The 14,783-nt window shown below is 35.7% G+C and overlaps 1 protein-coding gene across 1 annotated transcript; it reads left to right on the top strand.

The window, feature by feature from the left end:
- Window positions 1–7,485: 7,485 nt before the first annotated feature.
- Window positions 7,486–14,650, top strand: LOC118752930 (the record flags this gene model as incomplete). Its single annotated transcript, XM_036487779.1, has 3 exons — window positions 7,486–7,609; window positions 14,152–14,260; window positions 14,565–14,650. Coding segments are annotated over exons 1-3 (290 nt in total), but the record flags the coding sequence as incomplete, so codon positions are not given.
- Window positions 14,651–14,783: the final 133 nt, after the last annotated feature.

Here is a 14,783-nt window from a genome sequence, read left to right as displayed (position 1 = left end):
ATTTTACTGTTTTATCTTTTTTTTTGGTATTTTGTATATTTTTGATTTATATATTTTATTACAAATTACGAATTTAGACTTCGCATTTTTATTTTTAATTTTTTGTTTAATTCTGTTTTTGTTTTTTATATATTTTTATTTTTTTCTAATTATGAATTCTAGCTCCACGTTTTTATTCATTTTTTTTTCATTTTTAAATTTTTTTCAGATTTTTATTTTTTTTTGTCAATTACGAATTTAGACTTCACCTTTGTATTTTTTTTGTGTTTTACTTATTTTTTTTTTGTTTTTTTATTTTTTTTAATTTTTTTATCATTTAAGTATTTTTTTAAGTTCATCAAATTAGGGTGATTGAATGCTTCTTTCAGAAAAAAATTTTAACTTTTAATTTTAAAACAAAATATTTTTTATATTTATATTTATTTATTTATTAATGGCAGATGTAACGTAAGACCTTTAGTCTCTTCATTGCACAAATTTATCATTTAAATTTTAGATTTGAAACTTTTTTAGACCTTCACTAACACTAATATATCATAATCCAGAGTAAAGGCTAAGTATATAAGCATAAAAAATTAAAATTCTAAAGTTGACTTTTGGCCGTTTTTGAATGCCTTCTGGCCCTCTGTGCACTGGTCGCTCGCCATTTTCTGCAAGCCTTCCAAAGCTTTTGTACATCACCAACGGAAGAACCTCAGTGTAATATCTGAAGTTGTCGCTCGCGGTTGTAATAAATTCGATGCGGTACGCGGACGGTAGTAATTAGTCAAATCTATTTAAATTTGTAGTGAATAGAAGTGCAGAACTGAAGCAACTTCAAAGATGGCGGAATGATGAAAAATTTGTTAAACAGAGCATTTTACTAAAAAGCAAGTATTAATATCGCGTTTTGCAAAATTAAGTGAAAATCCGTGAAAATTATGTATGTAGGTGTTTGCAGCCAATTTAAAATGGCCACCAGTTGCGTTGGCGTTGCTGGTCGCTACTTTTGCAAATTTCCGGTGCCGTTTCGTTTTAAAAGCTCATCGTTCGTTTCGAAAACCGTGTCCGTGGCGCGCATGAAATGGTTCGTTTTAACATTAAACTTTAAAAGCTTGAATCGCCGCAAGCTCAATAAATGTTTCTCTGTTTAAAATATAGGAAACACACGCACCTCCCAACAAGCATGTATGTAAGTGTTCTCAATAGTAACTTAAAGTAAGCTTGCTATATTTAATTAATTATTCGTGTTAAATAAGCGTTTTAAGTATTAAGTTTATTTTTAATTTTTTTTTTTTTCAAATGAACCTTTTATAAATGTTGAGAGCGGATATCTATAAATCCTAAATTCTTGCCGTTTTTTTTTCAAACTACTGAAATTAAAAAAAAAATGCAATTGTTTCCCTGCGTATCGGCATGACTTCCTTCTTAACCCTCCATTAGGCGCATGGGTTCTACTCACGCGGTTAGTCGCGTGGATTACAATAGTAGTCCAACTTCTTTGGCTGCTATAATATTTTATTTAAAAAAAAAATTTTATATTTGTTTCCAATAAATGTTTATTTATATTATTTAATACGTCTCAAACATATTTTGACTTTGGTTTTATCTAACTTTTATGAGAGAAATATTAAAACAGGCAATGCGTGTTGTTTTGAGCCGTTTAATAGAAGGTTCTTAAGAATTATTGCAAATTCAAAATATGGAATCAAAATAGCTAAACGAATTTCACATTTTTATTTTAAATAATAGACTTAATACAAACTGAACAGTGAAGAAATATAAAAGCATATAAACGAGGAAATACAAGTCAAATATGGAGCATGTTTTTCTCTGCCAAATAAGCGATGCTCTCAACTCTCATATGATTCTTACATGCATATTTATTTACCACGATTGAGAGAAAATGTATTCTATCATTTTTGAATATTTACTACGTGTTTGGCAAATATTTCTTGTGGACTTCGCCGAAAGCAATTTTCTGGCATGTCGGCTGGTGGAGGCTATAAATCTTTTCTATACAAAGTAGACGATCAACTTCTCTTGACATATTAGTAATCGGTGTTCAGTTTGCGGTTTTACTAGCTCCCAAGCAATAATTTCCAAATTATAAAAAAACTAAGCTTATCTTCATCTTCTTCATCCGTAGAGCTTTCTTCTGTTTCCAAATGTATCTTTTTTGCATCAGAAATTTCAATTTCCATGTAAAACCACATATGACATATCTATAGTGAAATATTTGTTGTACATACTGAATAGCCTTAACATTGCTTATAAACAAAGTTAAATTCTTAGATATGCGAAAATAGCCAAATACACAACAAAAAGTTAGTGTTAATTTATAGAAACACTGAAATGTAGAGACCCGAAATCGTTGGAATTTGCACTACAAAAAAGTTATAAAATTCAATGCTAATTTATAATGAACAAAGTCAAAATTTTTTTTATGGAATTAAGATTTGTTTTTTGGAATTATAAAACTTATCTCAGTGTTCAAACAGACAAACTTCCAAAATGTGCACTTGGCAAAAAATGTTACGTAATTAGGCGCGTGGATTACAATTGTAGTCCACTCGTATTCAACTGTGGCTAAAAGTGGTAAATGTGGGCCTAGCCCCTCAATTGTATACTAAGTGAGCACTTTTGTATATCATCGATAGCTATTCAAGCGGGCAATGTCATCCTCCACCCAAGTTTTAATTGGTCCCTGCTAAAAGATGTGTGGATTACATATGTAGTCCACGCGCCTAACGGAGGGTTAAAGAAAAACACATTTTTTTAATCTTAAAAAAGAGGAGGCTAATGTAAAACTTTTTTTTAACTTCTTGGTTTTTTTTAATTTTCGAAAATTAATCCGAAATATTAACCTTATCTACGTTAAATACGATTGTTCTTATAACGTTCAATCTGGGTAAGAAAAAAATTTATTTCCTTCTAATCCTATTTTTTCGACTGTTAGGATCTCGTAACCCCTTAAGCAAAACTAAAATTATTTACGTAATTTGAGTTCTGCTTTAAATAAATCGCGTCTTTGAGTGATTTAAATAATTTGTAATTAAAAGTAAGATTAATCAAGCAGTGGGACAGCCCTAATAATAAGCTCTGAATAAATACTACATAGCACTGCTTGGAATCAAAACTTTCATTTGAAGGACCGCCTAAGCGCAAAGTTAGTTCCAAACCTTAGAGAAAATTAATATTCGTAAAGCTCGTTTTAGCACTTGCAATGAAAATTACCCCTTTTGGTAGCTTTTAAAGCACAAGCTCCACATTTTACTACTCACAAAGCTCCTTTGAGGAGCAACGCGAACACATTGTCGCTTTGACAGCTCAACAGCTGATGCACTCCATGCGAAAATAAAACAAACACCTATAGGCGGGAAATTGAAACAAAAAAACACACGAAGAGCACCCAGAGTCAAAAATAAAGCAAGACCAAGTCAAAGCACAATGAAATTAACAGTGTGACCAGATGATCACAAAAAGCGAAGCTAAATTGGTTTTGAAAAAAGGTTAGAAAAAGCTATACGTTAAAAAAAGTAATAAGTTATAAAGAAGTCAGTGTATTACTCAAAAACTCTTCGCCCACTCGATAAGTTGCGCGATAGCGATTTTCTGGAAAAAATTTTTTAAATCATTCTCATCAAAACACACAATAACATACATACATACACATGTACGTAAATCAAGCTTATAACGGATGCAAAATTTCAGGGCATGCAAAAAGGAGTTCAGTTTAAAAATAGAAAACCCAAACAATTTTATTAATCGATGTCTAAATAAACGAGTTCTTATAAAAAAAATTAATGTAAATAATCATTTGTTCGTTAGAATGTTATTTAATTTTGATTAAAAACTAATTTTCCAACTTTTATATTATACAAAAAAATTTTAATTAGTCTTCTTATTTTTTCTGAGTTTTGTGAATAAATTTTTTCCAAAACATGTGTTCTTATACTTTGTTTTTCCCCAAAGAAATCATCAAAAATATTTTTATATGCATAGGGTTAATGGTTTTATAATTCTGATAGACATTATTTCTTCAGTAAACATCTTAAATTGATCTTCCACCAAACATATTTTTTTATAAAAAAGTTACTTATTACCCTGAAATTTTTATTCTAAAAAAATAATTTTTTTTATTTTTATTTCCAAAAATAATTTTTCTCGAAACATATAACTTTCACTGCAATAATATTATTTTTCTCCACAAAATACTTATTTTTAGTATCAGGTAAATTTTTTCTAATTTGGGTTAACATATTTTATTCCTAAAAACTGTTTTTTTATTGTTTTTTCGTAAAAACTACTTTTCCCAAAAATCTTAAAAATAATAATCTTTATAATCTTAAAAAGCAGCTTTTTCTAAAACTTCAAAATTTAAAAAAAAAATTATTTCGCTACTTTTCTAATTTTGATAAAAAAAATTCTAAAATTTTTTGATCAAAATAGCACAGATGGAAAATATGAAATATAAGTCTACTTAAACGTACGCAGTTTCCTTATGAGGGGAATCACTCTTTGGGAAATATGTTTCCACTGGTACTTAAAGCGTTAAAGCAAATTTCTTAGTATAATTTTTTTAAAAACCTAAGAAAAATACTAAGGAAGTATTTTCGCAAAGAAATGGTAGTCTGCGCTGTCATTGGAATTTTTGAACGATAAATAATATTAAGAATTTCTGGTATGACTTGGCATTTATTTTTAAATGATCCGCTTCGAATTTTGTTATGAATATTTTAAGTAAAAAAGGCCCGAAAAAAGTAGCGAAGACGGTCCTGAAGTTCTGAGGCTGTGGCGTAAAATTATATGTATGCCAAATCTAGCCTCAAAACGCTTAGCCTGGTCACGCTGGAAATCACTAACTCGCATACACACACCTGCAAGTTTAGCGTTTTTGTTTGCACAGTGTGTGTGTAGTGAACTTTTTTTCCACGCTTATGACCAGCGTTGCCACTTTGGTAATTTTTAACCAAAATTGGTAATTTTTTGCTTTATTTATCTAGTTTGGTAATTTATTTTTCAATTTGGTAACTTTTTCGATTCGATCTCATATGTCAAATAGGTCAATATACGTTCTGATTCCACATTAGTAAGTGGCCCGTAAGCATTTCCTTTTATAGAAATACCAAGTAATCCTGAAGGTTTCGCAAGGCGAAAGTTGTTCAAGCATTCCTTGGCTACTAGAATGATGTGATCTTTAACAAACTGCTTGACAGTGGCTATTGCTAAGTATATCCACCGCATCCTTTCCTGGAAGGTTTCCTTTCGCTGTCAGTTCGTCAGCTTTGCAATTACTATCAATTTACCGGTGTACCCGCAAACCATATATATGAGTAGAATTGTACGTAAATATGTATGTTCTCATTCAAAAAGCTACGACATTCAGCGGGGGACTTCACTCTGTGTGAGTCGAAAGCTTTCCTTCAAGCGTTGAATTTTTGATGTATTTTCTTGTCACTTGTTTACATACAGTGGTCGAAAAAATTATAGCCGCACCATATTTTGAGAACTTTTAACATATTACAAAAACATACCAAACTTATTTTATGTGCAGAACTGTACAAACATACATATCCAGCCCTAACTTCCAAAATAACGTAAGCGACATATTTTTCAAAATTTTATTTTTGACGCAGAGAAAAGAAAATTTAAAAAAAAAAAATGTCGCTTACGTTATTTTGGCGGTTAGGGCTCGATATGTATGTTTGTACAGTTCTGCACATAAAATAAGTTTGGTAATTTTTTGTTGAATTTGGTAACTTTTTTCGGTGATTTTGGTAAATAATAAAAAAATTGTGTGGCAACACTGCTTACGACTGCTTGCAACTGAATGCTCGACAACGTAGGACGCCAGTTGCACGAGTTGTGGCGTTGGTGTCGGTGTCATGCAGTGACGTGACGCATTCAAAGCGACAAGAGCCATAGATAGCGCCTCCCCCCACCTAACAGCTATTGTGACTTCGACTCTTAACAGAGGTGGTGGGGCCTTTGAGGCTCTCTCTTTTTACTTTTACTACACACTTTTATCGTGTTTGCGGGTAAGCCCCTTTGTTTTTGCTTGACTTCCTTTGCCTTTGTCTTTTGACCATGTTCAAGTTGATTTGTGGTTGAGAGTTGCTTTGTGTTAATATACAAACGAGTATGGAAGTGAGTGTGACACAATCGTGACAGGTGAACAAAATAACAAAGGCGAAAAAAGCAAATTATTAAAAACTACTCCTACGCCGACGGGTGAAATGTGAATTAATTGTTTTTAACTGTGAAGTCGAGCAACACCGGGGAAGTTTTTGTGGAAAAAAATGTACTCAAACGAATGTGTGAGCTGTGTGGCTCATAAAAGTATGCAATGAAAAATTACGGCCCGAGAAATTGATTAGCCTTAATTGATGGTGCTTGACGAGTGTACGTACTGGGACTTGTTTTGAAGTGGCTTTGCAGTTAGTGGTGTATGTACGTTTGTGTCACTGTGCAAGTGTTTGGGGCAAAAAAAAAATTGCCAAAAGTTGTGTATAAATGACAGAAACTTTGTAAATAGCTGTTAAAAACTTGTTTTCCTGTAGCATATGTAATTCTTAAAGCATACTTTGTGGAGCTCAATAGCACCAAGCCACTATGAAATCCTTGACCTGAGCCAATGCCATCGCTGAAAACTTTAACAAACTCAGCAAGTCATAGCAATGGCGGCGAGACAAGTTCATGTAACACCAGCGACAACAACAATAACAAAAAGAGCTATAATGCAACAACAATAACAATGACAAATGCGAAAACAAATACTTCGTGTTGCACTTAAGAGAAACGAATAAAGAATCATCAATGTTTAAACTACAGTTATTCTATGAAAAACGACGATTTCCTGCGCAAATATTATCCTGCAGCAGAAGAAAATTTCGCACATTTCTATGCAAATGGATGCGCGTACGTGGCGGCGTTGCGGTTGCTGCATTTGTTGTGGAAAATTTGAGGCACACAGGGCTTACATAAAAAAAAATAACAGCAAATTAAATGCAATACAAACAGCAAAAGCCACTATAACAACAACAACAACAACAACAACAACAACAGCAACGGCAACCCAGCAGTTAGCGTTTACGCTAAAAACAAAAGCGCACAGCAACCACAACAACAGCGCAGCAGCTGTGCGTGTAATAAGTTTAGCATACCAACAACGAAAAGCGGCGGGGAGATTGGCTTGTCAAAGGAAGAATAAGTGGCCACAAACACAGCTGACTTTTGCGGCAGCAACCGGAAGCTGTAACCATAGCCGGATCAACGTTACCCGATCCCACCTGACAAGCGTTCGTTTCACTTTAACTCTGATTTCCTATGCTAATGTTGCGTTTGTTATTTTTGCCCTAACGGAGTTACACTTTGCTGGCAGCTATAATCCAAACGTGGTAGTAGCTTTTGCGGCAACAGCAGCGGCAGGAGCAACCATTCAACAAACTCAAACGCATCTACCAGCAGCCAATTTTTTAGAATTTGTTGTTGGAAGCGAACATTTGCCACAGCATTTCGCACCGTTAACAACAATGGGCTCCTGTTTCGGGCGTTGTATGGCAAAGGATGCACTTGGCGGCGGCAGCGGCAGCTCGACCAGCACCACCACCGCAACATCCTGTTTGTGGTAAGTGACGCGCGTTTGGGCTTAATTAAAATCTAATTGCATTGGTTGGGTATAATATGGCTGCTCCGCAACGTGCTCGTATAGATGCAAATTGATGTACGCTTAAACATGCAAACATACATACACATAAATACAAATGTATGAGTGTTTAAAATTGCGCTGTGTGCACGCCAAATTGGTAGAAAATTTAATTTTCTCTAATTCAGCAAAAGTATTGTTATAATACATGCACCCATACATTCATTTATGATCTATAAGCAACTTAGTCCTCGGTGTAGGTAAAATTTGCGTTAACCCAGTATGAAATCTGTAGTTTCTTCTTGTGTAACCCAGCAGAAAATGTGCAATTACTTCTTGTATGTAAAGATGAGCATTTTTGGACCAGCACAGGGCTATTGCAGGACCATTTCGATACTGGTTTTCGACTAATTGGGGACCACTTCAGCACTAGTTCGGGATCATTTCGGAACCTGTTCAGAACTATTTCAGGGCCATTTAGGGACTATTTGGGGATCATTTCGGCACCGTCTTGGGACAAGATCAGGACCATTTCACGACTAGTTCTCGGTTATTTGAGAACCAATCTGGGGCTATTTCAGGTCCATTACGGGATAGTTGCGACTATTTCTGGACTATTTATGGAACATATCGGTATTATCTCGCGAGCATTTCGGGACTAGTTCGAGATCATTTTGGGACTACTACGGAACCATTTTGGAACCATTTGTGGACTTCTTGGTTATCATTTCAGAGCAAGTTCTCGATATTTTCACTTCTAGACTACTTCAGGGCAATTTTAGGACTATTTTAGGATCACTTCAGACTTGTTCGGAATCGTTTCGGGACCAGTTCAGAACTTTGTTAGGGTCATTTCGTGATAATTTCGCGGCCAGTTCACGGCTATTTTAGGAATATTTCAGGTCCACTTCGGGATAGTTCACTGCAATATTAGGCCCCTTTCAGACCTATTTCAGGTCCATTTCGGAACCGTTTCGGGACTAATTACGGCAATTTGCGGACCATTTCGGGACTAGATTAGGACCATTTCAACACTACCTCCCGGCTATTTGAGGATAATTTTGGGGCTATTTCAGACCCATTTCGGGATGATTCACGAATATTTCAGGACTATTTAGGGAACATATCGGTATAAGCTGCGGACGATTTCGGGACTAATTCGAGTTCGTTTTCAGGTAGTAAAGGCCCATTTCCGGACCGTTTCAAGACTTGTTGGAGAAAATTTCGGTACAACTTAACGACTTTTTCAGAACCACTTTAGGACTGCATCAGGAAAGTTTTAGGTCTAATATGACAAACAGCGTTGCCATTTTAGCCGTTTTCCGGCTAGATTTAGCCGGTTGCGATAGCAAACAGCCGGAAAAAATTCGATTTAACCGGCAGCCGATTTGTTAGCCGTTTTGCAAAAAAAATTAGCCGTTTTTAGGCGATTTTGCTCTTTGCCTTATTTTATTAAAATTCAAATATACAAGTTTTTATTTTTACAAATTTAGTGCTCCAAAATCTATTAGAAATGGTCTTATCTCTGAGAAAATTTTCATGTCGGACTGTGTTATATAAAATTGAAAAACAATCAGATAGTGAGCCGATTTCAATGTTGTTTGTTTTAAGCGAGTGACCCAAATATACATAAACTGGGACGCGTCATTTTAGCAGATTAAAAAGTTACAAGTTTTCTGAAATTTTGCAGAATTTTCATAATTTTTACACCAAGTGTGAAATCTGTTTGTAGTATATGTTGTTTGTTAAGTAATGAGCTACATATTCATAAAAAATAATAAATATTAAATAAACTAAAAAAAAATAGGCAAAACTTGCTTCAATTTTGCGTCCCAGTTTATATTTGGGAGAACGTAGCGGGAATTTTCTTCATAAAATTTTTGTTATGAATGTCTTAAATTTAAGTGTGAAGTTTTATTCGCTACACTTAGAAAATAAAAGAGCACGAATTTCGATGTGGAGCAAAACTCTCTGGGAAGACAATACATGGTGCAAAAATACTTTTTAAATTTTATAAAATAAAACTGCAGTAGTTTTCATCTTATGTGGATAAATCTTGTGACAAATACATAGTTTCGTGCTTATATTTTTGTATATATATTTTTAGCAGCACCACATCTTTATCAGAGAATTCCTAGAATCCAAAAATCGGTACTGTTACAAGTTGCAGGCATCATTTTAACTCGACTTCTTTCCTGTCCCACGGATAATGGTACATCTTTCAGAGATTTAAAGATATTTTGCGTCAGCAATTTGTTATCAACCTACGTACCCTACCTCGGAAAAGCAAAAACTTTATATTTGAACGTTTGCTCAGGTGTACCGAATTCTGGCAGTTTGGAAACGCGCAACACTTTTAATATTTTGATCGAACTTCACTAACTTCAAATTTTTTTCTACTTGTGTTAAAAGTGAAGTGGTCGGCAACAACAGCGAATGTCAATAAATTAAACTACCTTCTGCTTTCACAGCTTTACGTGTTCATTTCTCAAAATATTGCCCTCCGACTAAGCAAAAGTGCCATACTCTCAGCTAATATAGCTATTTTGCGGGACAAAAATCTAATATTTATAAGAAGGCAAAATTGTTTAATAGAAAAGAAAACGCCATAACTTTGTAATTTATCTCTGTTTTTATATTTAAGTAATACAAACATGACTTCTGATGTAAAGCTTAGCTACGTATAACGACAGTTTCCTTTGTTAAACAAAAATAAAGTGGTGTACAGCTTAGCTACGTATAAATAATCTTTATTAACCAAAAAAATTCAACGGATTTACTAGTCTTTCTAATTGTAGTTTATGTATTTAAAAAAATTTAATTCTGGTTGAAACATTTTAGCCGTTTTTAGCCGTTTTTTTTGTCCAATCTAGCCGGTCGCCCTGAAAAGTTCTGGCAACACTGATGACAAACTACTTTGGGGTAGTTCGAAATCAGTCACAAAATGAACCTGAAATAGTCCTGAACTATTCGCGAAGTGGTTAGAATAAAATCGCCCACTGGACCCGACAAAATGGATAAAATGTAATGAAATTAATGTTCAATTTGTAACCAAACCTATTTATATATGCATGTATGTAGCTGAATCGTCCAATGATTTCCACAACTGTTACTCACGCGTTCTTTATATACTCAGAGACTAGTCCGAGTGCAGTACATTTGGGTATTTATTACCCAATTAATCAAATACATTTCTAATGGGGCGGGAGTATTCGCCCAGCAAGCTTACTATCACCGGTTCGAATCGCACCTACCTGGAACTAGTTTCTTTTCATATTAGTTTGGGTATAAAGGGGAACACTTACTGTCTTCATAGGACATGCGCGAACAAAACTGAACAGTTCATTCCATATAAAGAAATCAAAAGTTGTATCGCATTTCGCATCGCAGATCAAATATAATTCGAAATGTGTTTGTGTGCCTATCTACCCCAGCTGCTCGACCTTTATTCCCATGGCCACAAAGTAATATGATGACTTCACAAGTACCCCCCTTACCTTCTGGCTTTTCTGTTACTTTGCCAACAAGGGCAACTGTATATGTTTGCATTTTTACTCATCATTTTCCGATTTCTACATCTTCATTTACTCAAGCGCAGTTTATTCAACGCCTTCGCCTGCAGCATCTTCCTATTTTATGTATACTCGTAAATACTATAGATTGCCAAAGCTCTCCTTGAGCGTACTTTGTTTAACCTTCAAGTATCACGTTTCTGGTTATTTTAACTTCTTGCAAATTAATTGCACATACATACATACAGTCACGAAAATGTGCCTAAGCTTTTACTGTGTCTACAATATATTTGTTTGCTTTCTGCCCCAGCAACCACCCTCCCGTCGATTCCCTTGCGCTTTTTAATTTGTCTGCTGTTGCTAATAAAATTAAGCTACACTCTGTTTTATAGATATTTTAACTCATTCCCCAGAACGTAGATAATTGAATTGTGGTAATTTCAAAAGAACTCACAGGTATCCTCTGAAAATAACTTTAATAGCAATTAACACTTTTCGTTCATTAAAAACTTTTATTAAAGGGCGTCCGTTATCTCAGTTCAAGCTCTTTGAAGAAACAGCACACGTTTTAGCTTACTGCTGAGTCTAGAATTTGCGATTTGCGAATTCTCTAGGCGTGTACCTCCCTTCGTTCGTAAGTTAGAAAATTGGGGGTATCCCTTACATTACATATTCTAAGATTATTGCTTAATAACAATTCGAAAAGTGACTCACCTCGACCGTCTGTGTCCCAGCTGCCCCAAATATGATGATGGGCATTCGCTTGCTTGCTTCGATTATTAGCTGTGTGACTAGTGCTGGCGGACCTGGCTTGCCATGTGCCATGTATCACGAGGCAATCAAAATTTTCCTTAATGAGGTTTCTAGTGCGGCCACTGTGGTGTCTGCATCGCTGAAGTGTGTCAGAAAGTAGACATTAATATTTTTCTTTACTAATTAGTCACAGCTTGGTTTACCTTTGTCTCTTGTATAGATCACCTGATAATCTTTACTGCTTAAGCCGCAAACACGATCTTTGATGACCCAAGGTTCTTGGATAAGCACGTTGTCCTCTTCCCTTTGAGGGAGACGGGGGAGTAGTGCGGCTGACGCCGCTTTGCTGTGGTGGAGATTTATTTCTGATATTGTTTTCAATATGTCTGGCCGGACGTCCTATGACCATACAATTGGCATCATCAACCTCAGATAATGGAGGAATGCCCTCTTCGTCAAGGCCAAGTTTATCGGTCAGCGATCTGACGTCGTCTGACCTATCGCTGACCCACCGTGTCGCAGCTGGACGCGACTTTGCAGTCCATAGAGCATTCGGTTTGTTCGACATATCGACCCTTAACCACCAAAATAACGTAAGCGAAATTTTTTTCAAAATTTTTTTTTTGATGCAGAAATTTTCCTAAAGCATTTCTGCATAAAAAAATTAAAAAAAATTCGCTTACGTTATTTTGGCGGTTAAGGCTCGATTTCCTGTCGATAAACATGGCGCTTGAAAGCCGTAGTTCATCCACCAATTGAGGTTGGATAAGGAGGTAAGTGATTCGTTATTGAGAACAATCACTGGCACTCTTCGCCTGCCCATTGGCTCCTCCAACTTCACAGCCTTCCGGTCATGAGTTGGAAGCTCGGAGCTTCCCAGCTACCATGTCCCAATTTACAGCGTATCGGTCGATCACAGCATAGACAAGCGATACCCTCGCCACGTCGGCAAGGGATTTTTTGCGCTCCTTGCTTGTTTGCTCCTCCGTGCGCTTCCACTTTTTGAGGTCAGCTTTAGCTTTTTCCCGAAGATTCTCCAGGAAAGATTCTGCTCAAGCCTTAGAGCTGATTTGCTCCTCGGTTCAATCCTCTTGCTTTGCATCTTTCAGCCTATTGGCCAGTATGCAGCTCTCAAGAAAACGGTCAGGAAAAAAAAGTCGATTATTTCGTGTGTGTGTCCAAGGAATTTTTGACATCTGATATTTCACCAGCCTCTTGCCTCACTCTTTCTTCAAGAAATAATAGAACGGGTATATATTTCTCTTGCAAGCAAGGGTTGCCTTGTGCTCTTTTTTCACAAAACCGACACCTCTTAACTACGCAACTAGTAGTTACGCTTATCCCATAAATAACTACTTCAAAATATAAACTCAGACATTCATCCCACTTGACTGGCTATGCCAAAATTTCATGTAGTCCTGAATAAATCAAAACTCACTACATAACAGCACAAGCTACGCTACCACGCCTAATTGGGTCACCTCGGGCAGCGAATGCTTTTAGCCAACCAGATACAGGCCGCACTGTGCCACCATTTCACAGCAGCAACAAGCAGACACAAGAAAATTTTTGGCAGACTGCATTAGATAGTAAACATACATACATATGTACCTACCTAAATACTTAGTTGCAACCGCAAGCGCCTTAGCTTAACATAAATATCACTTATCTCTGCACGAACACACAACAACAGTGGCGCAAAAAGTGCATCTTCAGCCACAATCAGATGAGACATAGTTGAACTGCTGACGAAAACGATGCAACAGCGTCTAAACCGGCGCCGATTTGCACAACTGCCAGTCATTGTGGGTAGGGTAGAGATGTGGCACTTACAAGCAGGCTATGCTATGATATGCTAAATACATATATGTAAGTAAATACTTATGAGTTCAGTGGCCTGAAAAGGTACTATGTACAAATGTTTGACATGCAACATGTTCTCTCGCTGTAGAACCGAAAGTGGAGCGAGGGAAAGATGTACGATGCTCATTAACTGCATTGTTTGCCAGCGTACCATGTTTAGCGCTATAAAACATTGCAACAACCCCTTTTGCAAGCACAAATGCATAAACATATGCTCTTTTTTCTACATGCACATGAGTATATTAAATTTAATGTGTTGGTGTTGATATTGATGGTGGTTTGCGTTCATTCACGTACGATCATGCTAGCGGCAGCAATTTTTTATTTGTTTTCACCTTTTGAGCATATGTTATGCATTCATTGCATATGAACAAAGTGAGTGTTGTCTACTTTTAGGCGTCAACAACATGCAACAGATGAACAAGAAGCGGAACTCGTATCGAATGCGAGCGACAAATGCCCGAGAGAGAATTTCATATATCGAATTATAAAGTTTAAAACGAAGGTGAGTATGCGAATTGTCGAGTTAATTGGAATTTAAAATTTAAAATTGAACTTAACTATTAGTTAAAAATATACTGGTCTAAATCTAGAATATAAGCTATGAAGCGTTAAATAAGCATATCGTGATGCAAAAATCAATTCAAGCTCTTTAAAATTTATATTTTTGTAACTAATTTCATCTGCTAAAAACACAAGTTTGAATAGCTTTTTGGTCCTGAAAGGCAAAATTGTTTAAAAATCAAAATTTTCGCAATTGACGGAATGTTACTCTGTTACCGATTTTTACTCCTTATTCATATTCATAGCAAAAACGGCCACAGTTTATCGACAAATTCTGGGAACAGCAAGACATGCAATACACAAAGCTATCCAGTAGAAATGGAACTCAGAGGTACGCATTTTCTACTTTTTTGAAACCTAGCCTAACATCACCTAACTTTATCAAATTTTACTCAATCATATCTAACCTAACCTTAACCATGTCTTCCTTTTATTTATCTATCTTTTCCAATTCGATACTGTCA

Source organism: Rhagoletis pomonella, unplaced genomic scaffold (assembly GCF_013731165.1).
Source record: "Rhagoletis pomonella isolate Grant_MI unplaced genomic scaffold, Rhpom_1.0 Rhpom_scaffold_01969, whole genome shotgun sequence".
NCBI classification, from domain to species: Eukaryota; Metazoa; Arthropoda; class Insecta; order Diptera; family Tephritidae; genus Rhagoletis; species Rhagoletis pomonella.
The sequence above is the reverse complement of the archived record's forward strand: the minus strand, read 5'-3'. Positions and strand labels throughout refer to the sequence as shown.